Below are 25,634 nucleotides of genomic sequence, written 5' to 3' on the forward strand. Positions count from 1 at the left end.
TCAAAATAGCCCAAAATAAGATTGAAGGTTTTTCTCGGCCCAAAATCAAAACCCCAAAACCTCGCCGTCTTCTACTCTCCTCTGATCTCAGTGACTGATCATGCTCTTCTTCTTCGCTGCTCTCCCTTGCTTCGTCTGAAAGGGCAAAACCGTAAATTCGATTTCCCGCCATGTCCACAACCTCAGCCCGAGCACGCCTCGCTCTCATAGCCCTCCTCTCCGCCGCCACGTTCTACTGTTTCTACAAATCTCGCCGCCTCAAACAGCGCAAAAAGCTCACCTTAAACCCTAACCCTAGCTCCTCCTCGCCTCGCACCGGCAAGCTCTTCTTCATTTCCCAAACCGGAACCTCCAAAGCCCTAGCTCGCCGTCTTCTCGATCTCCTCGCCGCCAACGGCCTCGCCTTCGAGCTCGTCGACGCCGCCAGCTACGAGCCGGAGGACCTCCCCAAGGAGGCGCTGGTACTCATCGTCGCCTCCACCTGGGACGATGGACAGCCGCCGGCGAGCGCCAGGTTCTTCACGAACTGGCTGGCGGAGAGCTCCGAGGACTTCAGAGTGGGGTCCATGCTGCTCTCGCGGTGCAGATTCTCCGTGTTCGGCGTCGGGAGCCGAGCCTACGGCGTGTCGTTCAATGCGGTGGGGAGGGAGTTGTCGAGGAGGATGAGGGCGCTGGGCGCCGCCGAGATATTGCCGGTTTGGGAAGGTGACGTGGACGACGGGGACATTGACGTGGTCTTTGAGGCTTGGAGTGGTAAGCTGATGAGGTTTTTGAAGGGCGGTGATGCCGAAAACGGTGTCGCATTGGGTAATGGAGGTGAAGCTGAGTACTCTGACGTGTCGGATGATGAAGAGGAGGAGGAGGAGGAGGCTGTGGTGGAGTCCGGAGTTGTTGATCTTGAGGACATTGTAGGTAAAGCACCTTCAAGGGGAGCGGTGACGGAGGCCAAAGCTAATGGGACAGTGAATGGTAAAAGAGATATGGTCACTCCGGTGATTCGGGCCAGTTTAGTGAAGCAGGTGAGCTTGTTTAGTCTCCCACTAGTTGTGAAAGATTTTCAGCTGTGTATCTGACATTTAGAGTTTGAATTCTGATTTTAGGCTTTGTTTGTGTAATGCAGGGGTATAAAATTATTGGTTCGCATAGTGGTGTCAAAATTTGTAGATGGACAAAGTCGCAACTTAGAGGCCGAGGTGGTTGTTACAAACACTCGTTTTATGGCATAGAAAGTCATAGGTAACTTCAATTCTTATGGTTCAATTTTTCATGGTCACTTTATGTTAATTTCTGGAACTAGTGTTGATTCATGATACTTAAGATCGTTTTTGATAAAATTTGATCTTGGTCGCCTGTATCTCTATGCCTGTGTAGTTGCAGTTATTTGATTTCTTGTTCGGTTGGGGATTACTATTATATATCAATTAATGAAGTGAAACATGATGCCCTGTGCTCACTGATTCAGAGGATTGATATTAACGTTTCTATCATTCTTTGTGCAAGTATGATGAATTGCTTGTAAACTATAGCTGATTAAGTTGGATTTCTATATTTACCATGTTCTTTAAATTTGTTCATGTGTATTCCGAGACAATGACATATTTCATATTTCATATTTCATATAGTAGTTTAATTTTGGATCTTCTTAATGTCCATAACAAAAATTGAACTTATTGAAACAGGTGCATGGAGACAACCCCTAGTTTGGCATGTGCCAATAAATGTGTTTTCTGTTGGAGACATCACACAAATCCTGTTGGAAAGAGTTGGCAGTGGAAGATGGATGATCCATTAGAGATTGTGAATACTGCCATAGACCTGCACAGTAAAATGATTAAGCAAATGAAAGGAGTTCCTGGTAAGTTATGTTTTTTTTTTTTCCTTTTCCTTTTAATTTTTGAACCAAGAAGAAAAACAAAACTACAATCTTACTCTTTTGACATGGAAATTTCCCCCTGTAGGAGTTACATTGGAGAGATTAACAGAGGGTCTTTCTCCCAGGCATTGTGCCTTGTCACTTGTTGGTGAACCTATTATGTATCCAGAGATTAATACACTAGTGGATGAGCTGCATCGTAGACGGATTTCTACTTTTCTAGTCACAAATGCTCAGTTTCCTGAAAAGATTAGAATGCTGAAACCTATTACACAGGTTTGTATGCAACTGTTGTATTGCTCTCTATTCTTTCATCACAATATGCTTGCACTTTAAAGTGGCATTTGTTTTTACTCTTTTCTTTTTCTTAAAATCAGTTATATGTTAGTGTGGATGCTGCAACTAAAGAGAGTTTGAAGGCAATTGACAGACCACTTTTTGGAGATTTTTGGGAGCGATTCATTGTAAGTATTTAATTTGTTCTTTAAGTTTGCTAGCCTTTACTTCCCTCTTTGCAAAAGTACCTAGAGAGATACAAATAGATGTTAATTTGTGATGCACAGATCGTTCATGTCATTTTTTCTTATTCTAAAAGTCCAAAAATCCATTGATGCTGCTGCCTAAGCTCCCTCCTCCTATCATGGAATTTTAGGTTGGGTTGTTTGAGCGTGGGATGGCCATTAATTTATGCAAATGCGCATTGGTTTGCCAATCCTTTTCCTGTTTCAATTTGTTTTCTCCCGTCAGTGTAAAGTCGAAAAGGCCCATATACTTTTCCCCATCGAATAAGTATTTGTATTTTTCTTTTCCGACTGATGAGATCCCAAATGATAAGACCTTAGTTTTCTTTATCCCCTGAAATATTGAATATTTAGGTACATAAGATTAGGACTAAGTTAGCTGGTCCTGAATACTTCTTATCTTTCGAAGCCTATTATTAACTCAGTTTCTTCTGATATAATTTAGTATTTCTAGTCTTACATGCTTGAATCTTTCTGCCAGGATTCCCTGAAAGCTCTCAAGGAAAAACAGCAGCGAACTGTTTATCGCTTAACTTTGGTGAAAGGGTGGAATACAGAAGAAATTGAGGCTTATTATAACATCTTTAGCATTGGTAACCCGGATTTTGTTGAAATCAAAGGAGTTACATATTGTGGATCGTAAGTTCTCCTTTATTTGTCTTGTAAGTAGTCTAATTATTTCCAATGCTCTAGTTCTCTAATTAGAGTGATCTATTCACAGATCCGCTACCTCAAAGTTGACGATGGAGAATGTGCCCTGGCATGCTGATGTTAAAGCTTTTTCAGAGGCCTTGGCTTTGAGAAGTAACGGCGAGTATGAGGTTGCTTGTGAGCATGTCCACTCATGTTGTGTCCTCCTGGCAAAAACTAAAAAGTTCAAGGTCAATGGGCAGTGGTTCACATGGATCGACTATGAAAAGTTTCATGATCTGGTATGTGTCTCCAACGATTATATACTCATAGATTAACTTTTTGGCTGATAGTATTTGATTCTTCATTCTTCCTTATGCAGGTGGCTTCTGGAAAACCATTTGACAGTAATGATTATATGGCTGCCACACCTTCATGGGCTGTTTATGGGGCAGTGGAAGGTGGATTTGATCCCTATCAATCTCGATATAGGAAGGAGCGACATCACAGATCAAACCAATGACTGACCAGGTTAGACATGGAGCTTTAGGAATCATTTTGTTTGCAGTCTTATGTGAAACAGTTTTGCACTACATAACTATAGATATAGTCATGAGTTTGTATTCTAGTTATCCCCTGCTTATCTATCGGAAGAAGATTGCTCTGATAGTTTTGAATTCATTGCTTGATTAAAGAGAGAAGTTCCATCTAGTGTAGAGCTCATTATGTATTCCTGTTTAAGCAAATTTCATCATGTGGTAGTAACAAGTCTTTAACAAGAAGACAGTTCACCTTTGTAACAGCAAGACGAACCCTATTTGAATCAATTAGACTTGAGACATGTGGATCGAATTCCTGTTCAAGATAGTTGTGTTTTAAGGAGCTGAGATTGATCCCTATTCAATAGTAGCCTAAAGAGAAACTCTGTATGCTGTCTTTAATCATGTACTAGTCTGCTATGCAACTTTTAGTGTTGAGGTACTTTTGAAATTATCTGCCAGGTCGTTCTATATATGGATATTGGTGTCTTCTGCTGGAACCTTTCATTTCGTAGGCACCTTTACACATCAGCTACTGGGTTCTGGCATTATTTTTCTTTCTATCACTCTATTCGTGTTTATTAAATGACTCGTGATTACTGCTAGGCAAAAGAAATCATGTCATAACAGATATGTCCTATTCCAACCCTTAGTCTATCCAATCAGTGAGTTTATTTCAGGAGCCCACAGTTTTCTTCTTGATGGTCTGAACTCAGCCATGGTTGTCAATTTTAGATAGCCTTTTGTTGAAAACTTTTAAAAGAGAACAGGTGTATTGAGATATTAGATCATGCTGCTTGAAACTCAGTTCTGTGCTGGAACATGAACAGGGGTTAGAGGTTGTTGCAGCCTAAAACCCAATCCAGTTCGAGCATACATGTCCATTAAGGAAAGCCCCATATTCAGGTATTATCGTGTCTGCCATAAACATAAGCAAGCCGGAGATGATTGAATTCATGTTTCTATGTTTGGTGCTGAAACATGGAGTGTGTAGGAATGGTCTGTTCTCCCCGTAGGGCTCTGCAAGAGCCCTCAAGTCCATAGTTGTACTTGTTCTCCTATTTGGAAGCTTCTTCTTCCATGTCTATGATGGAAAATTGTTTGTATGTTTTGGATTATTTGGTGCCTAACGAGTAATGGTGGAAGCTCTATCCTGTAAAATTACAAGACAGAGAAGAAAGAGGCCCACAGTTAGAGTGACCCATTTTGCGCGCAGTGATTTGTTTTGTTTAGGCTGTGGAAAGTGTCATACAACCCATTCCGCATCGCCCTTCAATCAAAAAGTACAGTAGTCGACACAGGTTTGAGATATATATATATATATATATATATATATATTGATATTCACGTAGAGGTCAGGTGGACACAACCAAGTTGACAAGTGGTAGCAGGAACTCTAGACCCCACCAAAACCCAAAAGTATAACCAAACCCTACGTAAGGCCGGCCTCTTCATCATGCCATTAGTCATCGTACACGAACCTGATTTCGGTGAAATTTCGGTGAAAAGGTCGTAGCCAATAAACATGAGATCCGTGTTTATTTTAAAAATTTAACTGCAATTTAAGAACATAACATAGAGATTTTAAGTTTTGACATGTTTGTTTATAATTATTGTTGACACTTGTTTATTTCTCATTGATGTTTTGTTACCCATAAGTGACAATAGCTGGTCACCTAAGTTATTTCCATCGTACACCTTTTTCTTCTCAAACCCTAATCATATTGATACTTGATGAATTCTTGGCATCCATAACATGCTTCGAATTCGTGACAAAAATCCATACTATCTAGCCAAATCTTGCATCAACGTACATGTACAATGTCAGAGTATCTCCTCTAATTTTTACATCCTACGAACCCATTTTGACTTCGACCGCTCGACGTGCCAAAAAAAGGTACCTAATTTGTCACATCCTACTATAAAAATGAGCAGAACCTGAAATGAGGCTAGTCAATGGATGCATTTTGCAGAGGCAATGTGCATTTGGGTATATGTAGGATGCACAAAATGACCAAGTAGAGCTTAAAACTTACTCATGTTTTGTTATTGTGACTAGAGTGCTAAACTATATAACTCGATGTGTGGAACGTGATAGTCACGTGCCAGCGCAGCGACCTGGCACTTTGGGCATCAGAACCCCAGTGCCAGAGACTCTGCCAGCCAACTCATAATCAGCTTCGGTTTTCCCCACCTCCAGATTGCAATCTTTTCTCTGCTCTCACACACCTCTTATCAATGTTCCTTCCTTCACCTCGTTCAGCATAGAAACTCAGACACATACACAAACACAAGGTTCTTATGCTCCAATCCTCTATACAATGACAAAGGGATGCATAGATACATATATCAAAATCGCAAGAACTAATTCCTGAGGGAAACTAAATTTATATCTCCAATGAACTCAACACACCTCAAGGATAATGCAATTGCCAAAGCCAAGTTCATTCGTATTTTTAAAGAAAAAAAAAGGATGATTGATGAAATAGTTAACCATTAGCTGCTACAAATTAAGGAACGAAAATGAGCATCTTTGAGATGGGGATCATCCTTTCCTTTGATTCGTTCATTGATAATCGCAAGATTGATGCAACTTAGAATAAGAAAGACAAGAGGAAGATTACCGTACAGAAGTTACTAATATTAGCAACTACTCTTTCTCGGTTTGCTCTTCCTCCTAGCTCTACTTCTCGAAGGCTCCCTCCTTTCCTCACTCTCTTTGGGTTTTGCCGATGATGGCCCTTCTTCTTTAACCTTCTGTTGCTCCTCTTCTTCCTGTTCTTGCTTATCTTCTTCCTCTTTCTCACTGGCTTTGGCTTTTTTGGATTGACTAGCGCCTTCAACTTGTTGAGCTGCTGCAGCAGCAGCTTCTTGTTCTATTTTTGTTGATGATTGCTCTTCAATGATCTTTCGAGGCCTTCCTCGCTTTCTTGGGGTCTGAGGCTGAGGTTGAGGCTGTTGCTGGGCTTCGTCTCCAGTTGATGAAGCTTCTGCTATTGCTACTGAAAGCTCCTTCGTTTTCTGAGGTTTCTTCTTCCCCATATCTATCTTCCCTAATCAAATACTAAATAAAGCTTCTCCCTTTTGATTGATTACACTTTCAAAGACACAATTGTAAAATCTGAGAATAAGAAAGAATCTAAACTCTCACCGCCTAAAAATCAAATCTTAATTGATCCCAGAAAGACCATTTATTTTCCTCTCTGTGTTTTTCTCTATCAAGTCTCAATAAGCAAATGGAGAGTCATATCTTTGACCAAAACCTCAAGATTCTGGAAATCCCATTAAAAACCATCTCTCTTTTCTCTCTCTCTCTTCAGTCATATCCAGGACCCCAAATACCCAATAAAAATCCAGGCTCCTTTTAGTCCCCTATGGCATAAAATATACAAATATTCTTAAAAGCTCAAAAAGGCACTAGAAAATAAAATTTCCATTTTGCTTCTGCTCCTCCCTTAATAAAGAAAAACCAGGTAGAAAAGACAAAGGCATGGAAATGAGGTCGAAAGACTCATAGAGTCATAGGTCCAAACCTAGACGGTGTGGGATGACCAACAAAGCCAAAGTTTAATTTCCTGTATTATTCTTATTATTATTGTTATAATTGTGGGTAAGAAATTAAGCATTGTGGGTTAGCTAGAATATTTCTGAGAAAAAAACCAAAAAGAAAATTAAGAAAAGAATAGATAGGTACTGTAGTACTGTACCATTCAGAATCACTCATCTCATCAGTGTTTCAGACTGACCACCTCTGTCGCTTCCCCGGGCTTCGCGCCCTTTGAAGAGCTTTGATTCCCACCTTCGCACCTCTACCACCCCCCCCACCTACTCCTCCATTCACACCCACTCACCTTCATCTTCATTCATCAATCAGATGAAGCATGTTGCACTTGCACCAATTATTATTCCCTTGTTTTTTTTTTGTTACACCAATTATTATTCCCTTTCATTCTTGTATAATCATTCCACCTCTCTTTTTACACCAATAATTTTCTGGGTGAAAACTTACTTCTGCTTTGCATGGTTGCGACTTACAAGTTAAAAATTAGGTAAGTTGTAACAGAGAGTTTCTTATTTTCCTATAGCAACAAGGACGAGTTCTTTTTAGGTAAGTACCGTATATAAACTTCCTTTCCTTCTGATTTTAGGAGTAACATCTTAGGTGAGCTAGTGAGTTTAGGAAGACTTGTTTTTAGGTAAGTACCATATATCTACTTTCTTCTTTCGTTTGATTTCAAGTCTATATAAAGTTCACTAATTAACATGGATAATTGTTGCATTATATCTGAATACGAAACCAAAGCTTGTTTAGTCCCTTGTTGTGATGGCTCGTGGTGCTCCAGTTAGCATGATTCTCATAATCTTGTTTGCTTTCATCTCTGTTTCTCATGCCGGAAATATCATAACGGTGGATCAGTCCGGTCACGGTGATTTCTACAAAATACAAGACGCTATCAATTCTATTCCGGCAAACAATAAGGAGGCTGTGACAATTTCGATCAATCCTGGAAAATACAAGGAGACTATCACCGTACCTCCAGACAAGCCATTCATAACATTAAGAGGTAGCACCACAAAACCAAGCGACGTGATAATTACGTGGGATCAAAGTGGCGACATTGTTACTGTTGCGACATTTCATGTTTTGGCTTCCGACTTCATAGCTCGCGACGTAACGTTTCAAAACACATTCGGGCATGGTCATCAAGCAGTTGCGCTAAGGGTCTCCGGCGATAGAGTATCGTTTTACGACTGCTCGATTATCGGTTACCAAGATACGCTATTCGACGAAACCGGCAGACATTACTACGAAAATTGTTACATTGAAGGAGTCGTTGATTTCATATTCGGAAGCGCCACCTCTTTCTTTCACAGTTGTCACATACATTCGGCAAGAGCAGGATTTATTACGGCGCAGCGAAGGGAAACGCCGACTGATAATGGAGGGTTCGTGTTCTTTAAGGGTTCGATTACGGGCGAAGGTGGAAAAACTTATTTAGGAAGACCATGGGTGGGTTCTTATGCTAGGGTCATCTTCGCCTACACTAACATGGAGAATGTGATAGAACCAGCAGGTTGGTCTGATGATGGAATCGGAGAAAAAGAATTGAAGGCGAAGTCGTTTTGTGGGCAGTTCAAATGCGACGGACCAGGAGCAACAACGTCCGAGAGGGTTCAATGGGCGCGAGAGTTCAGTGAGGAAGAAATTTCAAAGTTTGTGACGACAGATTTTATCAATGGAAAAGATTGGTTAAAGTCTAGTACTCCGGTAACAACTCCACCTCCGCCGTCTGCACCACCTCCCATGAAGCCATCTTCGCCACCACCGGCACCGGTGGTGATTCCATCGTCTCCTCCTCCGGCACCAGAGATGAAGCCATCTTCACCACCACGTCTCATGAAGCCATCTTCGCCCCCGCCGCCACCGGTGGTGATTCCCTCCTCGCCGCCACCAGCACCGGTGACACAGCTGTCGTCGTCACCACCACCGCCATTACCATTGAGGGTAATCATCACTCCGTTTTCGCCTCCATCAACATCGGTGAATAGTGGAGGGAAAGAAGGTGAACCTATCATCATGCTTTACTACTCAGGGGCTTCTTCACACTCTAAGCATCGTTTCAGCACCGGTGGGATACTGGCTCTAGCAGCAGGTTTGGTAGCCGCAGCAGGTTTGGGGGTATGGCTCTACAGAAGGCGCAGAACATTGAACGAGAAGCTGAACCGCTCCTGCTTCTGCTAGGAAACCGAAGACAGATGGACTCAACTATTGGATTAATGAGCTCAATGGTGTCCATAGTATTTGCCTTGCTTTCTTGAGGATCCAAGGCATTGCACAAAGAAACACCTGAACTGGGCTTTCTTGGGCTCTCTTTGAAGATTTGAGCCTCTTACTTCCCAAGCCCAAGCGCCTTGGATCGGAGACATGAAGAATATCAATCATTTTATGGCGGGTGAATCTTGAAACATAGCAAGACGCTGAGACTCCAAGCTTCAACATTTGAATATACCTTGTTGTGTCCATTTTTAACTTTACTGAATTGTATCATATTTTCTTCGCATAAGAACAGAATATACATGTTTCAATCAGTTTGATCAATTATAAATGAACAGATATACATTGAATCACGTTGCTTTAACCAGAAGCGAAGCCAATTTTTTTATTTTTTTTCTTCCTAATTTTATGAGTTGTTCTACCTTGAATTACACGAAGAAGGAAATAATAAAGGGGTTAAAGTTGTTAATTGGTCACTTAAAGGTTCGCCCATCACTTTCTTTGTTTTAAGAGACAGCAGCCTCGTGAGTGCAAATTCTCATGCCTCCCAATCGGATAAGATTGTAGGTAAAAGTCAGAGGAGACCCATTTTGCTTCAAGATCGCCACCCCTCCTCCTTCTTCTTCCTTCCCCTATAAAACCCAACACTCCATTTTGCACTGTTTCTTTGGAGACCTTTCAGAACATCTCCACCTCAACAAGAGACCCGAAAAGGAAATATTCTTATTGATTTTTAGAAAGAAAGTTTTTTGGAACACTTGGGTGTCATTCTATTATTGCTGTCCACCAGTTCTGGGCTGAGGAATATAAAGCCTCAACCTTTGGTGCTGGAAAGCGATTTGGGAAGTCTCTCTCTTGGGTTTATAGATTTGCTTAACTCAAGGTTGTGGATGGAATTGGACCATTAGTCGGTAAGTGTGTTTTTGCTAGCAAAATTCAGGACCTTTATTTGTTAGTGGCTCTGTATCCGTTGGATTTTTGTGTGACGTGTGTTTGTTTCCTTTCTCAGTTCTATATATATAAAAAATTGAGTTACAGACTGGAGTCAATTTGAGTTTCAGTTCTTTTGCTTTCCATTGAAGGAATTGAAGTTGGAGGTTTCAATTATTGCTGGTCGGTCTCCTATGTTTTATTTTTAAAGATTGATTCTTCTCTGATGATTTTGAAGTTTGAACTTTTTGTTTGATGTTTGATTCTTGTTGGATTCAGCTGCTATATGTTTCATGTAATGCATTTATTTTGGGTTTTTATTTTATTTTGATGGAGCATATTCAGGTTTTTCAATTACATCCTATTTATAAGCCTGTATAGTTGGATTGAATACCCTTTCAGTTGTGAGATTGGCATAGTCTTTATCCTGATTCTAAGGTTTTCTGTCCTAAAATTAGGATCTCACTTCCTTTTACCTGGCAAGGGAACCTCTACTTTGCTATGTTTCTGGTTCAATGGATTGGTGTTTGACCATCTGGCTTTCTGCGTTTTCTTGTGTTTATCTGAACAGCAAATGTTCTGTATTTGTTTCCAGGTTTCATATGCCAGTCTGAGTTCAGCTTCTGTGAATCCCACTACAATGACATCACCGTTTTAATCAAGGGTTTTCAGTGAGAGGATCATAGCTCCTCGGTCATGGATGTTCCATATGACACAACACCAAGCAATGGTGAAGTAGCCAATAACGGCCTTCAGATAATTAGATACTCTCCTTATCAGTACTACCAGCACAATAGTAAATTATCATCATCCTGGTTTGATCTGAGAGTCTTCTATGTAAGGATCAGCAACTTTAAGGTGGATGAATCTACCCCCAAGTTTCTGACCCTCAACCATATTCCTCTATGCCCGGATACCCTTTTGGAAGTAAATGGTGCGAGAACTAGCATGTACTCTGATGGTGTATCTTCACATCTTAGAAGAGATCGGGTGGACAAGAAATCCGAAGAAGTCACATTTGTGAATACAGACAGCATAAGGTTCACAGGGAGTGTGAAATTTGAGGTGTTTGATAAAGATGATCTCATTCTCTCCGGGGTGTTAGATATGTCTAATAGCAATGGTTATGTTGGGGAATCAAAGAACAATGCCAAGCGATGGAGCATGAATTGTGAATCAGAGATCACTTCTGGCACTGGATTCTTCAAAGGAAAACAACTTAATGGCACTGAACCTGCACCGAGCATTGAGGTTTACGTTGCTGGCTCCTTCTCTGGAACACCAATCATCTTAACCAAGACCCTGCAGATTGCTTTCCGAAAGAAGCACAATAGGAAGAGCACTTTGGATGCAATTCCGGAGTATGAAACAACTGAAATGCCAAAAGATGAGTCCGCTGAACTTGATATGGAGGTACATAAACTTTTTTATTGAAACTAAATCTTATGATGGGTTGTTACTTGTGTTCTTCTGGTATCTTTATGCATTGTTCTATCTAACATATCTATGAGGAATTCTTCAAAGTTTAGTCCTACAATGCTTCTAGTCATTGATCAATGGCGTTTGTGAACATTATCTGATCCAAAACTTTAGTAATATGAGTATCAGTCTTTGTTATGCTGCCTGTGCTTCTTTCTTAGGATCTTGTTCTCTTATGTAAATCACTTATTATTAAACAAGAACTTGCTTATAACATCTTATCCTAGTTGTGTCATGGCACATGAGAATGGGCAGGGCACAGTTTCCAAGTGATGGATGGGTTTGTTCTCAAGTGTCCATTTTGTTTTCTGTGGCATTATGTTTTACATCCTTGGTAGCTAGAGTCAGACAAGCAGGATCTCATCTTAAGACACATGGCGAATAGTCTGTCGTGGTGGTGGACCACATTCTGCAGGGTTGCTATGGACAGTAGTCTGAGTTTATATTGCCCAGTTTATCATCTTGGGTTCTTCATAAGTTATGTCTTGAGTGGTAAAACTATTCCGATGGCACCACTCGACCTTGATCCCTTCCTTCCCTCTCCCAAGTCCTCCATTAAATACTATCCAGCTTCTCAAAATCATTTGATTGATTTAATAAAGTGAAGTTTTATGGAATTGTAATGTCATTCTGTACTTTGATGTGTCAATTAGTGCCAGCATCTCAGCACTTGTCATGTTGAGATGGATTTTCCACTTTCTTTTCTTTTCATTTTATTCAAAAAGAAAGTCACGCTTAAGATCTTAACTGCAGTCTGAGTTGATTACATATAAAATTGTACTAGTCAGATTACTCCCATATTGGTCTGACAATATTATGCATTTTCCTATTTGAACGATTGAAGTTCTTTAATATTTTATGCATCAATATGATTGAATCCGTTTGTTAATCGCCGTATTGGTTTTTGCTGTTAATTCTTTGGTTGGGAGGTAACCTTATCGGATTTCCTAATCTTGATTAAATTGCAGGTGGCAGAATATAGAAATTACAAACCAGAAAATGAGGAAGAGTATGGCATGTACTGGAGGAGGACAGAATACGATGGCGAAGATGGTGAACTCTCATGGTTCAATGCTGGTGTGAGAGTTGGCGTTGGAATTGGACTTGGCATTTGTCTTGGAGTTGGTATAGGGGTCGGTTTGCTGGTTCGTACATATCAAACAACCACTCGGACTTTCAAGAGGCGGCTATGATATCTGTAATCTGGACGTCTATACGTCTAACTGCGTCCTTGTTTGACACGCGTCCTGGACTGAAGATTTTGACAGAGTACTGTTTGTGTAGCTGACAGTTACATGTTCCTTTTTCTTTGTGTTTTGCTCCCATAAAACTATTGTTGCGAGGTTTGTTTAGAAAGCTTGACAGGTAATCTAGTTGTGTAATGGAAAGGGATGACAGTCTTTAATACTGAACGAGTGTATACATGTCTAAAGATTGTTTTTCGTTGTAAGTAACATCTCTTTTCAGATCTAGTGAAGGTAAAGCTATATAGATTATATGCTGATCTATGCGCTCTTTTCTCCTAGTGCCTAGAGGTTACGTTCACAGAATCAATGGCATTGCACTTTCATTTCGGTCTGCAAAAGAGGCCGGTTTACTGGAATTGCCTATATGGTTATATCTTTTGACCTGATTTATTGTATAATTCATCTCTAGAGGAATTAGGATATGATGAAACAGTTCCAAAATCGGTAGAATTTGTTAGCTTAAGGAAATGAGCGGTAATATTAGAAGAATAGCAATGTAAGCAAACTACCATCTTCAAGCATTTTCATGATTAACATTCAACAGTCCTTACTGAATACAAGTAGTTACTAGAATACAAGTAGTCAAGTACTAATATAATTAGACTTTGATTGCTTTTCTGTGTCTTTAAATGGCAATGTAGCCTCTAAACACTATCCAAGTAGTCTCTCATCCAGACATTCAGATACACCGGCAAGAGAGGTTGTGAATAAAATCCAATAACTCATCTTAGCCGTCTCTTCAGTTAAAAACCACCTCACTTATTCTTTAGTACCTAGTTATCAGCACATCATCTCAACTAGCTACTGGCGCAACGCACGCTGGTTCAGGAGCTACCTCAGCTCCAGAATGGCCATTGGTAGCATGATGTATCTTGTTATCACGGCCCCAAAAGGCAGCAGATTTCACATCATCTTGGGTCATTAATTTCGAGAACTCCTCATGGTTATACTCTAGTATGGCTTTTCCTCCAAACTCAGTAGGGAGATTTTCCTCATCAAAATATTGTTTCATAAGCTCCACACTGTCTTTCTTCTTCGGGTAAACAAACTTAACTTTGTGGAATGTCTTGGTATCCAAGAAGTACTTGACAATCTGCATCAACATGGGGATTAATGTAGCAAAATTATAAAAGAACAGTGAAGGACAATGAAACTAATTGGGAAAACAGATATCTCAAAAAGGAAACAGAGGCAAGAAATAGGAAGCAACTCTAAAATTTTAAGCTAGTCAACTAGGATTGGCCGCAAGAAATCAGCTAAGTTACTTATAGGAAGTAGAAATCAGGAAACACATATGAAGTCTGTATTCATTGAGGTAAACATCAAGACTGTATCTGTATTACTGTTAGCAACACTGCATTTATTAGCACTGTTTATTTTAGTTTTGGAGCATGTAAGAAACTGTCCAGGGTTAGCAGGCTCTATACAACTATGAACTATCAATTCTTGTTGCAAATATGTTCAATGGAGCTGTAAAAAGTAACCAAGTTAACTAAGCTCAAACCTTCCAAAATGCTTCAAAAATTCGCGGAGGGTTGTAGAGAAATGCCACGGCTAGCCTTTCAGGATAGTGGTTCTGTAAAATATTGATGGTATCCCGTGCTGATTTGACAGGCACAGAAGTATTCAGGGTCCACCCGGTAAAGTCTATCAACCAGGCCATTTGTTCTTGACCCTCTGGAAGGTTAAAGACAGCATTCTCTATAAGATACACCAAGTGCTTGATGTTATTGTCTAATGACGTTGTGTTCTGCAGCATTTGTAAAAGCATTAGTCTTCCACTTAAGAAATGAAAGCCGAAAGTAATATGAATTTGATAACAATGCACTCTACCTGCATTGCTGGTCTCAATATCAAAACACTCCTCCCATGACGGTCATGAAAACTTGCTCTATAAACTTTTCCAGTCTCGCCTTCAACTGCAACTTCAGGCTGACCATATAAAGTAGTTCAGTAAAACTCGAAACAAAAACACAGAGAACTACCTAAGATATGGAATCATGAATACCTACCCAACTGATTTCCTCAGGCTTATAACTTGACCTCCACTTGAGAGTTTCCTCCAACATTTTCTTCGACTTGTCTACATTCCCATTCCTTGCATCCAAGTACCTCCTGAAGCACGCATCAGTACAGAACTGCATACTTCGGCCCGATAGTGGCCCAATCGCAGCCTTTAGCTCGTTGATCTGCATTTTCATTTTCATATATATAGATGATTTTTATAAATTGTGGTCTAAAACGGATACAAGCACATGGTATCACTATCTAACAAGCATCTATTTCCTTTACGCCATTAACTATCAAGTATCAACTAACAAACTTGCGATTAATTACCTTCACTTCAGGCTGCAGTGAATCATTCTCGTGATGATGAGACTTTCCCCAAATGCCAAACATGGTATCACGAATCGTTCGGTAACAACAACTGATTAGCTCAACTTCAGCTGCGAAATTAAACAGCACACAACAACATATCAGCTGCTTACACAAGAACCTCAAACACAGTAACAAATCAACTCAAGTCCCCAAAATAGATAAACAGAATAAGCAGTAATATAATACCTGTTAAGATCGGTTTCCACCAATCAAAAACTAAACCATAAAGCAGAGCAGGAGAAACAACAATAGATAAATGAAAGATTAATCACGCAAATCGCGTTGCCTGCTTAAACTCACAAACGTGATTCAACTAACCCCAAATGCCAAGAAAGAAATGACCTTTGATTCTTAGAACGACAACAAAAAATAAATGAACAAAAGCTTGACTCTTGACTCCTTAGCATCAGATATTTCCACACAGTGTGGTCATGGGTCCCCGGGGAAACAGGAAGCCTCTGTTTGTCTCTGACCCTCTAATAAATGCATCCTTCCTAGTCAAATAAGTGAGTGCTCCATATTTCCTAGCTCAATTTTCTTGACTTTTCTTAAAGTGATCTAGAAGAAAAATGAAGTACCTGAGACTGTAGACTAAAGCTGAAGCTTGAAAGCTGCAACAATGGCGAAGATGGAGAGTGATTTGTTGTTCACGAAAATGGCATGAGTCACAAAACACGAGAGAGAGAAGAAGGTGAAAGAGAGTGTTTGGATTTGTTGGTGTCTGTTTGTTTTTGCTGCTCCAGATATTTTGGGGTTTGCTCGCTGTTTTACTGGGGGCAACGCTATTGCCACCGCCTGGTCTTGTTCTAAGCAGCGACAGGCGGCCACAGTGGCCTCCACGTGTTATGTGAATAGCGTCACCGCGAGGCAACAGGGCCAAGTGGAAACCGCGGGGTAAAAGTACACACGCTTGTCCCATGGAGCTTACCTTGCACGTGTGTGTTGTGTGTGTCAGGGTCTGTCAGAGAGAATCAGCAAGTAAATCGATCTTGGTTTTGCGCCATGGATTGAACAATTGTAAATAAATCCTATAACGCCTTGGTTTTTTCTTTTTAAACGATGGGTAAATTACATTCCGTTAATTTTTTAAATAATTTTGAGGTTGTGAGCATGACTCACGAATATATCAGTTATAGGCTATAACATAGAATTGTTTACATAATCAAACTTTTACGTCCACAATGACGTTCTTTTGAAAAAATAATTTGATACCACGTATGAAGCAACCACGATAGCCTATCAATTTTGCCTTTCTAGAATGTGTTAATGGAGACGAGAGTGACAATTTGATTGTAAAGGAAAAGTAGAAATGGTGGAGGGTCTTTTAAGTAGCAAGTGCCAAGTCAATTTTCTGCCAACTTTAGACTAAAGAAACTCCTTTCGGCAAAAAAACAAAACGAAAGACTTCAATAACACCACCAATCAAAAGTTGGTACAACAATAATCAAAATGTGCATTTCAGTCGACACATTCAAGAATGAGAAAGAAACCTTTGATTCATATATTATATGGATGACATTTGGTTTCTCCTCCCACACATATTCTACCGACTTGGAAATGATAGAGGTGGCAACAGGGAAGAAGGAACATGTCCACACCACGAGAATAGGATTCCATTCTCAACAGAAAACAACAGCCTTGCTGCAAGTAGAAATGGATAAAAGAGGTAGCAAAGAATATTCTTTACATAATCTACACATACGGCTGCCTTGTCCCTGATACAATCTAATCTTCATTTTGCTCTCGCAGGCAGAAAATTGATGAAGGCCCTGGATGATCTGAACACAAAGGTATCACGTGACTGGCAAGCGGGGAGATCGGCTCAAATCGGTAGCTTGTTACCCCAAAACGGAGACTAAGAGTGTAGCAGAGCAAAGCGAATGAGTCAGGCAGCTAACAGCAAATGAAACCATCCAAATTAACAAAAATTCAACTCAAATTGCAAAAAAATCTTCAGAGAATTGGCAATTCAAATCATTCTTGGAGCAATTCAGTAATGCTCAATGCAATGCTGAGGATCTAGGTACTCGAATCACCACAATCCCAACCTCTAACTTCAGGCACTCTAATCAAGGAGCTTCTGGATTCAAGGATTGAAGAACACCTTCAAGATCCACCCAGAAAACAATTGCTAGTAAGAAGCCCAACAATTTGAACACAAACATATAACAGCAGATGCATAGCAACCCAGGAATGTAGATGACGGTCAGAATCACCTTGTATGTAATAACATTGACTAAGAATGTTGATACAAAAAATCACTTCAAAATTCTTATAGCAGACATAGTGCTGACAGTGATAATCTCTTCTGGAAACTTATTACGCACAAGTCATTCAAACTCAATAGTACCACTTGGCAATTATCATTCAGATATTGCAGGCACCTTTTAGGGAGAATGAGAAAACCTTCGGATAGATGAAGCGACAAGCCACACGAGTATTTGAGTACACATGAGCACAGCCACAACTTAGTATTCCAGAACTTGCCTTTACATAGATCTCAAAAACACAATACCAATTTCCTTCAGAGACCACAACGCAGAATGAGATAACGTTGAAGATATATAAAAAGATATTCTGCTTAAGACCAAATAGGAGATAGTAGAGCATACTTCCACAACATATCTCAATCAGAATATCTCAAAAGAGCAGTTTCAGGACTGAAAACAAGATGCGGCAAAGCTTAGTCGTGAACAGTTCACGTTTCTATTCCTTGAAAATGCCTGCATCAGGACCCACTTAATGAGAGGCTTCACATATCATCAAAAGGTAATGAAAAGAAATTCTGCTACTGACTAACCTTTCATGTAAAGAGCATTAAGTATGAGAAAAAAAAAAAATCTTCCATTCATTTATTGCTTCAATATTCCACCAACCATTTATACTGTGCTTACATATATTGGAGCTTCAAATTTGCTGGAGTACAGCTTCAGTCCTTCAGATATATACACATTTAACAAACTACAACCCTACCTTCCCAAATAACATGGAACACATCACTACTCTCTACACATAAACACCTAACTCCTGCACATCCTTGAGTTGAAAACCAAAACTCTTAGCTACAGTACCAATAATAGAAATGCAAATTAGCTGACAAAACATACTGATAAATAACTATCATTGATGAAAAAATTGGAAATTATAATCAAATGGATCTCAATTATGATTTCTGTGTTGATTATGAACAAGTGATAAAAACCGATAGAACGAGGCAATGGAGTGAATAATAGCAAGCTCACTGTACAACTTCAAATTAGATATCCGGTAGCAAGCAAGTTTCATGCTGATAATCAAATTTTTACTTCCTCATATCATTACCTATTCACCAACAGACAACTTTAAAGTGATCAGATGCATTTCTTCTGTGCAAGATAAGGCGATATCGGAAGGTTAGTCACCAATGCTGCATTTGCAGTGATGAAACCGTCTTCTATAACTTCACAAATGGTTTAGAATCAATATCTTATATCTTAAATGTCGAGCATTAGAAGAACCCTCACCAATTTTCAATGGAGTAACAAATAAAATTTAGTACCTCCGGCATTGAAATCGAGATGGCCAATCAAATTCTGCAGTTAGTAATAGCCAAACTGGTATCCTGTTCCGCTTCTCATATAAAATCGCAACCATAGACTGAAATGTGCTGTGTGTGTGCCTGAGAGAGAGAGAGAGAGAGAGAGCACGCAGAGAAGAGGAGGGAGAGCCGGACCATAATAAAAACAAGATCTCCGTGCCATCTCCCTCCCCTAAAACCCGAAAAGACTAATTTTATTAGGGCTTTTTGACCTGCCAGGCAAGCGCACCTGCCCTGGCAAAGGTCGGTCTCCTACACATTTATACCTTTAGATCCATTATCCTAGCTCCATCATCTTCAAGATTTACATGATCCAAACACAGATTTTGCAACAACCATACAATTTTACAAAACCAGCCGCCGTCACATCAATCAACCTCCACGGTTGCTCCGCCGCGCCGATCCGATTAAACGAACGCAGACGATTACTAATAGTCTGAAATCAAAAGCGATGCGAAAAAAAACTAAGTACGAAATCAAGAAGCATAAGAATCGATTCGAATACAAGAAAAGCTATGATGTTTCAATTACCTTGTGGATTTCATGATCGCGAAGATTCTTGATTCTTTCTGGCCTGAAACAGCGAGAATACGACGATTGGATCCGAAGAGAACCGGTACCGAAGCTCCGAGCCGGCGACGAAGGGAATGAGAGTCGGGTCGGGTCGGATTCGAAGGCAAGAAGAAGAGAGCTCCGAACAAGAAGGCGATGAAAACGATCAGATGAGGCTGAAAATGAAACGGTTTGAATGGAATAAGGGTGGGGCTGGTGTATTTATAATACCACGATATTTCGTGGGCTGGGCTTCAGAAGAAGCATCTAGAAAGGGCCACTGTAATGTTATTTTAGGTCCGTATGCCGTATCCGATATACTTAGATACGGCTGGATACGCCGTGTCGTAATTAATTCGGTACGTGGTGGTAAACCTGACATTCTTCAAATTAATTACGACACGACACGACGTATCCGAGCCCATGTCTTCCTCTTCGTATGATAGAAGGCTTTATTTTTTTATTTTTTTTGTTGAGGATATGATATGATACAAAGCTTGAAAGAGAAGCCCTTTGAAAACTATGGCATTGCTTAGATTGGAATGTAAGTCAGGCACACGTTCATAAACACAGAGAGAATGAGAGCTAAGCTAAACGTTCACGTCAATCTTTCTATGATATGATCAAAGAATCTTCCACCACTATTTACTTTGTTTTGGAATGGACTTCCCACCTCAACCAACTTTGAGAGAATCACCTCAACCACAATTTAAGACTTAACAGAGCATTACCTCCCATCTCTATCTCTCCCCCCCTATATGCAGAAGAATTCACTACCCTAAATACACAATGTAACAAATTTGTTGCTCGAGGATTGTTGAGACAATAGTACTGAAACAGAGTTGCAGCTGCAAGCATGGCAAAGAGATCAGATTTTGCGCAAAAGCTGCTGGATGATCTTCGGGTTAGGAAGGAAAGAATGGCTGCGCCAGCGCACGGCTCAAATCGTTCAAACGCAATGGCGGTAGGTAAGTACATATCTAACCTCCTGAAACTTATACCTTTGTCATAATGAAATGAAGAAGATATGAGTGTTTAGATGTTTGTCAATACCAATTCAAACATAGCATGAATTAAGTGCACTGCAGTTAAAGAGTGAAAGCAAAAATACATGAGAAGTATGATTCTTGTGCGTTGAAAGCAAGCAATGTTAAAAGCAGCAGAAGTGTGTAAGGATCAGTTAGAAAGAACAAACACAACATCAAAGAAAAGAATCTAGTTATTTGTCCTTATTATTCAAAGAGTCTGCATGTGAAAGCACTGCCAAAGTACCTTCATTTAAAGAATTTTCATTCTAAAAACTATGACATATTTTGTTGTTATTGGTCCCTGCAGCAGATAACACTTTTTCTGTACTAAGAACCTCATATTATCTGGTTAACTTTCATACTTGAAAATTGAAATTTCTTCAAGCTGATTGAGGAAGTGGGTGTAGAATGGTAAGTTTGTTCTGAACTAATTAGACAGAACATGGTGGTAGACCACTGCTTCTACTGTTTTGCTCTCAAACTAAAAACAAACTAAAAGATGGATAGACAACAAAATCTGTTTTGTTTTGAACAAATGAATAAATTTCAACTATAGGGCTGACAAAGGCGCAAAACAGCACACTTGAACATACATCTGCAGGAGGTGAATGATTGTGCATGCTCTAGAGCTAGGGAATATATACACTATAGTCAATCCCTATCTCACTTTATTATATCTTCATACAGATGCATATGCGTATTCTAAGCAAACTTACAGAGGATCAAGGGATACAAGAAACCATGGAACAGTAAGTGATCATACCTGAAATTTCTGTAATCTGATTATTCATTAAAGCAGAAACAATGAACTTTGTTTACTCTCCAACTACTTTTTTTTCCAACTCTTGTAGACTAGTTCCAGAACTGGGAACCCCCAGAGCAGGTCAACTGGAAGTAGTAGAACACCTATTCATCAAGAAGCTTCAAACCAGATGGTTGCTTACAGGAGAGGCGGAAGCTCAGGACAAATAGTAGACCTGTCCATGGCCTTGGCTTTTGCACTTGAGAATGGACCCACAAAACTTACCAGAACAAGTTCATCAAGCAAAAGTTCAGTGATGGGGTTTCTAAATCAAATTGGAAAGGGATCCATGAACTTCAACAAAAGGGAAAGAAAGGGAAATGTGAACATGTACTGGGGTTCAAGTAGTCAGTTCCCTAACCTCTCAAGTATCCATATAGAAGATATATCAAGAGGGGCACAGAAAATAAACCAGATTCTTAGAGCTTGCTCTAATGGTGTTAATGTCGATAAGTTTTCAATAGAAATCGGGAAGGAACTGTTTAAAGGGGCCATGGATTTGGAAGAGTCCTTGAGAATGCTTGTGAACCTGCAGGAAGCTTCAGAATATATGACCAGCTCCCAAAGGAAAAGCCGGATCACATTGCTAGACGAAGATGAAGACAATGAAGACAAAATAGAAGAGCAAAAGCAACTGGGTCTGCCAAGGTTTTCCTTCGACAAATCAAAAAGACATGCTCATAAAATCCAAGAAGTAGGAAGGATGCCCCTCAAGCCTAAGATGGCAGCTCTGACTTACCCCACAGGAGGTAGTAAGGATGAGAGACAAGGGAGAGAGATGGCAACCTCAGTTTCTCGTAGGCATTCAGGCAGTTATATTCCTGATGTCAAAACCCCATCAAAATTGTCAGACCAGAAAGTGTCTAAACCAGAAAAGGATAGGATTCCAAATGTTATTGCAAAGCTGATGGGCCTGGATGAGCTTCCCAAAAATGAAAATGTGAAATCAACTATCACACAGAAAGACAACATTCCCAAGACAATGAAAGAAAGGGGAACTGCAATGGGGCACACAATGCAGCAAAGCAGTAGGATTGCGGGTGTTAAGACCAAAGATGGCGAGAATCTGGTATCCACAAGTAGACAGAAAATGGTAGAAGGCAATAAGAACCCGTTGATGCAGAAAAATACTGTTTTTCTTGTGCAAGCGGAAAAAGTCCTGCCTGCCAACAATGTCGGCCTTGAGATGGTTATTCATGATGGAAAACAACTGTCGAAAGACATGATGGGAATGAAACCTGTGACAAGATCAGGAAACACAACAATCATCAAGACAGATAAGCAGCAAAGTGCCCAACTCAAACACAACAGCAGCAAGGATAATCGTGAAAGAGAAAGAAAGCAGGATAATACAAGGTCTGGGGAACAAAAGTTGCAGGTAAGAAAACAACAAGGTACAGAAATGATATCCAATAGTACATTCAACAAGGTAGCAAAGCAGCCTCACACAAGCCAAGCCAGGATAAATAGAACCAGTATGACAGAAAGAGTTACAAATGGCACTTACCATGAGAATCTGGTGAGAAGAAAAACTTCTGCTGAATTGAACATCCATATGAATGATTTTCCTCAAAAGGACTCGGATCAAGAAAATTTAGGAATTCCACCAGCTATGAAGGAGAAAGCTGTTCATCATGTAGCACCCTTACAGAAGGCAAAAACTAGAAGAGTGGATAAAAGTGAAATTCCTCGACGAATGGATGAAGTAGTGACCAGAAGAAATGGAACGCTGAATAAGTTGACAAGGCCACCAAAGCAATCCATTTTGGAGCAAGTGACACATAGAACCCATGATAAAGTCGGTGGCCACAATGGAGCAGAAAAGGGTAGAGCCAGCAGGTTGAAACAAGAAGAGCCGCGCATTGTCAAATCCAGCAAACCAACAGAAAGCACTCAACCACTACATTTGGCACAAAACCTACAGAAAGAAGCTGAGGCTCCTACTTCCTATGGTCATGATGAAGATGAATTCCGAAGCGTCCATGAACCACAAACTCTAGTTCCACATGACACTGTAAGTTCATCTTTCATAAAACTTAAACGGTTCTAACTTTCAGAGTTTAAGCAAGATTTTGTTCATCATTCAAACTCGGTGAGAACTAACTCAAAGTTTCATTCATTGTTATGCAGTGTCAAAACTCAATCTCAGTAGTACCTAACGAACAAAAAGATCAAGCGCCAACCTTTGGACCTAATGAGTGCATTACATCACCAAATGCACTTAATGGTAAGTAGAACCTCTACTTTCAATTCAATTTCCCATCTCACATTAACAAAGATCCTTTCTTTTTCAAGAACAGTAATCCCCCCATAGTAAAGATACAGACTTTTCTATACCTATCTCACAACCCATGTAGTTCATCAACAAAAGTTACCACATTTCTACCTATGAACCAATAAAAGTATAAATTAATGATAACCAAACTTGCAGGAACCCAATCAACCCATGAAGACACCTTGGACATTTCACCCACTGTGCAACTGAAGCAACATAAGCCATTCAATAGGAGAAAACAAGAGCCACTTACAGAAAGCGAAACCCATCTGAAGCAGATAGTGATCCAGAGCCAACTGTTCCTCAACACAGCAGAGGCGCTCTTCAGACTCGAAATCCCTATCGATATTCTCGACGCTAATCATGAAGGCAACTGCACCACTCAGCCCCAAGACACAAAGCTCACATTGGACTGCAGCTACGAAATAATGAAAAGAAAAGGGAAGAGGCAAGAGCTGGGTGTGCATCCCTGTTTTGTGAAGGTGTCAATAAGCTTTGTTGAGGTGAGGAATCTAGATGAGCTGGTTAAGGAGTTGAGTAGAGACATTGAGAAGCTGAGACTGTATGGTAAGAATGGGAAAGTGGAATGTGAGGCTGAGGAGTATGTGCCTAGAATGCTTGAGTTTGATGTGAATAATAGGGAGGCTGACTTGAATTGTATGTGGGATTTGGGTTGGGATGTGAATGTGTTTGGGTTTGTTGAAGTGGATGAAGTTGTTACGGATTTGGAGAAGCTTGTGGTGAGTGGACTTATTGATGAGCTTACCAGAGACCTGCTTCATATGTGAGACAATCTTTGTTAATGGGATTTACTGCAAACGAGCAGCAGCAATGCATTTGGTGTATATGGTTTTGTAACAGATACATTGATAACTGTTAAAAGCAGTAGGGATTTGGAAAGAATTCTGGTTCATGTACAATGATTTTTGTTATTGAAGAATTGGGTTTGTAAGTTCTTTTAGCAACTCCAAATCGAAAGCTCTCGTAGCTCAGTTGGTTAGAGCACCCGTTTAGTAAGCGGGAGGTCTTGAGTTCGACTCTCAACGAGAGCAATATTTTGCTTTTTTTGTTTTTTTTGCTTCTTTATGCAAAAACAACCAAATCAGCCCATATCGTGTCTCTCTGTGGATGGATCAGATTCCCTTTGAATCATTCAAGCTGAATGTTAAATTATTCTTCTTCTGTTCTTTCTCTTTTAGAATAAACTATGCTTCCACAAGAGGCATCAGTTATATCAGATGGTAATGATCAATAACATCAGGAGTAGTTCATTACAGCATGTTGATTTTAGACTTATGCAGAGAGACCTATATCTTCACTAGGTACTGGTAGGTACAAAAGCTTTAGTTTGAATGTGTTTAGTCATGAATTTTCTGATTAGTCTCTGGTAATTATTCAAAGGTTACTTCGTCACCAATTATACTCAACTTCCCAAAGTTGGTTTGCCTTTGTGCGTTTGTTCCTGAAGTAAGCATATCAATATTCTACTAATATATACAAGCTTTTCGTCCACATTGTGCTTTAATCAACAATGCCTTGCTTTCCATACTGCTCAAAGTTGTTTGAAGCTGGAAATGTGGGCGTGTTCTTAAAAGGAGAGAGTGTTCCTTAGTAAGGAAGTAAAAACATGTACTCAAATGTGTGTTTGTTTGATTTCTTTTCCTTTCTTTTTAACTAACTAAAAGGGGTAGGGGAGTTGAACAGAAATCCCACAATTTTGAAGGTTTGAAACAATTCATGAAAACCGCTAGCAAATTCGTATAATGAGCCGCTATACTATTTGCTTCGTCTTACCAATTATGTTTCGAAAAGTGTTTAGCATACAACCGTATATTTAAACATATCATGTGAATGACTAAACATATCATATGCATAGTTCGCTTCTATATAGATAACTAAATTACAACGTATGTTTGCACTGTCATAGTGTCATATGATACAAATTTGCCGACCACATTTATTTACTCATTAAAGTATCCACCATCTTAGTCTATTGACACATGTCTCTTCAAATGGTTTAACTTTA

General features: G+C 39.9%; 6 protein-coding genes and 1 non-coding gene across 7 annotated transcripts; 5 read left to right on the forward strand and 2 right to left on the reverse strand.

The window, feature by feature from the left end:
- Positions 1–170: 170 nt before the first annotated feature.
- LOC101300215 (tRNA wybutosine-synthesizing protein 1 homolog) lies at positions 171–4,290 on the forward strand. The gene is made up of 8 exons (XM_004291831.1): positions 171–1,019; positions 1,121–1,236; positions 1,680–1,855; positions 1,959–2,149; positions 2,251–2,337; positions 2,876–3,033; positions 3,116–3,326; positions 3,407–4,290. The coding sequence occupies exons 1-8, from the start codon at positions 171–173 to the stop codon at positions 3,545–3,547; spliced, it is 1,929 nt and encodes a 642-aa protein (XP_004291879.1). The 3' UTR covers positions 3,548–4,290.
- Positions 4,291–7,887: 3,597 nt separating this feature from the next.
- LOC101307093 (putative pectinesterase 11-like) lies at positions 7,888–9,306 on the forward strand. The gene has a single exon (XM_004293161.1). The coding sequence runs from the start codon at positions 7,888–7,890 to the stop codon at positions 9,304–9,306; it is 1,419 nt and encodes a 472-aa protein (XP_004293209.1).
- A 702-nt stretch (positions 9,307–10,008) lies between these two features.
- Positions 10,009–13,175, forward strand: LOC101300504 (uncharacterized protein At1g01500-like). Its single transcript, XM_004291832.1, has 3 exons — positions 10,009–10,250; positions 10,865–11,682; positions 12,717–13,175. The coding sequence occupies exons 2-3, from the start codon at positions 10,966–10,968 to the stop codon at positions 12,939–12,941; spliced, it is 942 nt and encodes a 313-aa protein (XP_004291880.1). The 5' UTR covers positions 10,009–10,250; positions 10,865–10,965; the 3' UTR covers positions 12,942–13,175.
- A 345-nt stretch (positions 13,176–13,520) lies between these two features.
- Positions 13,521–16,106, reverse strand: LOC101300790 (random slug protein 5-like). The gene is made up of 6 exons (XM_004291833.1): positions 15,953–16,106; positions 15,333–15,442; positions 15,008–15,184; positions 14,829–14,927; positions 14,500–14,745; positions 13,521–14,088 (listed from the first exon to the last, which is right to left on the reverse strand). Exons 2-6 carry the CDS (start codon positions 15,393–15,395, stop codon positions 13,789–13,791), a joined length of 885 nt encoding a protein of 294 aa, XP_004291881.1. The 5' UTR covers positions 15,396–15,442; positions 15,953–16,106; the 3' UTR covers positions 13,521–13,788.
- Positions 16,107–16,964: 858 nt separating this feature from the next.
- On the reverse strand, positions 16,965–19,928 carry LOC101307375. Its single transcript, XM_004293162.1, has 3 exons — positions 19,833–19,928; positions 19,483–19,716; positions 16,965–19,387 (listed from the first exon to the last, which is right to left on the reverse strand). The coding sequence occupies exons 1-3, from the start codon at positions 19,926–19,928 to the stop codon at positions 19,256–19,258; spliced, it is 462 nt and encodes a 153-aa protein (XP_004293210.1). The 3' UTR covers positions 16,965–19,255.
- Positions 19,929–22,319: 2,391 nt separating this feature from the next.
- Positions 22,320–24,545, forward strand: LOC101301072. The gene is made up of 3 exons (XM_004291834.1): positions 22,320–23,347; positions 23,464–23,560; positions 23,765–24,545. The coding sequence occupies exons 1-3, from the start codon at positions 22,337–22,339 to the stop codon at positions 24,394–24,396; spliced, it is 1,740 nt and encodes a 579-aa protein (XP_004291882.1). The 5' UTR covers positions 22,320–22,336; the 3' UTR covers positions 24,397–24,545.
- A 41-nt stretch (positions 24,546–24,586) lies between these two features.
- Positions 24,587–24,660, forward strand: TRNAT-AGU. Its single transcript has one exon. It is a non-coding gene; the product is annotated as a tRNA-Thr (tRNA).
- The last annotated feature ends 974 nt before the right edge of the window (positions 24,661–25,634 follow it).

Source organism: Fragaria vesca, linkage group LG2 (genome assembly GCF_000184155.1).
Source record: "Fragaria vesca subsp. vesca linkage group LG2, FraVesHawaii_1.0, whole genome shotgun sequence".
Classification (NCBI taxonomy): domain Eukaryota; kingdom Viridiplantae; phylum Streptophyta; class Magnoliopsida; order Rosales; family Rosaceae; genus Fragaria; species Fragaria vesca.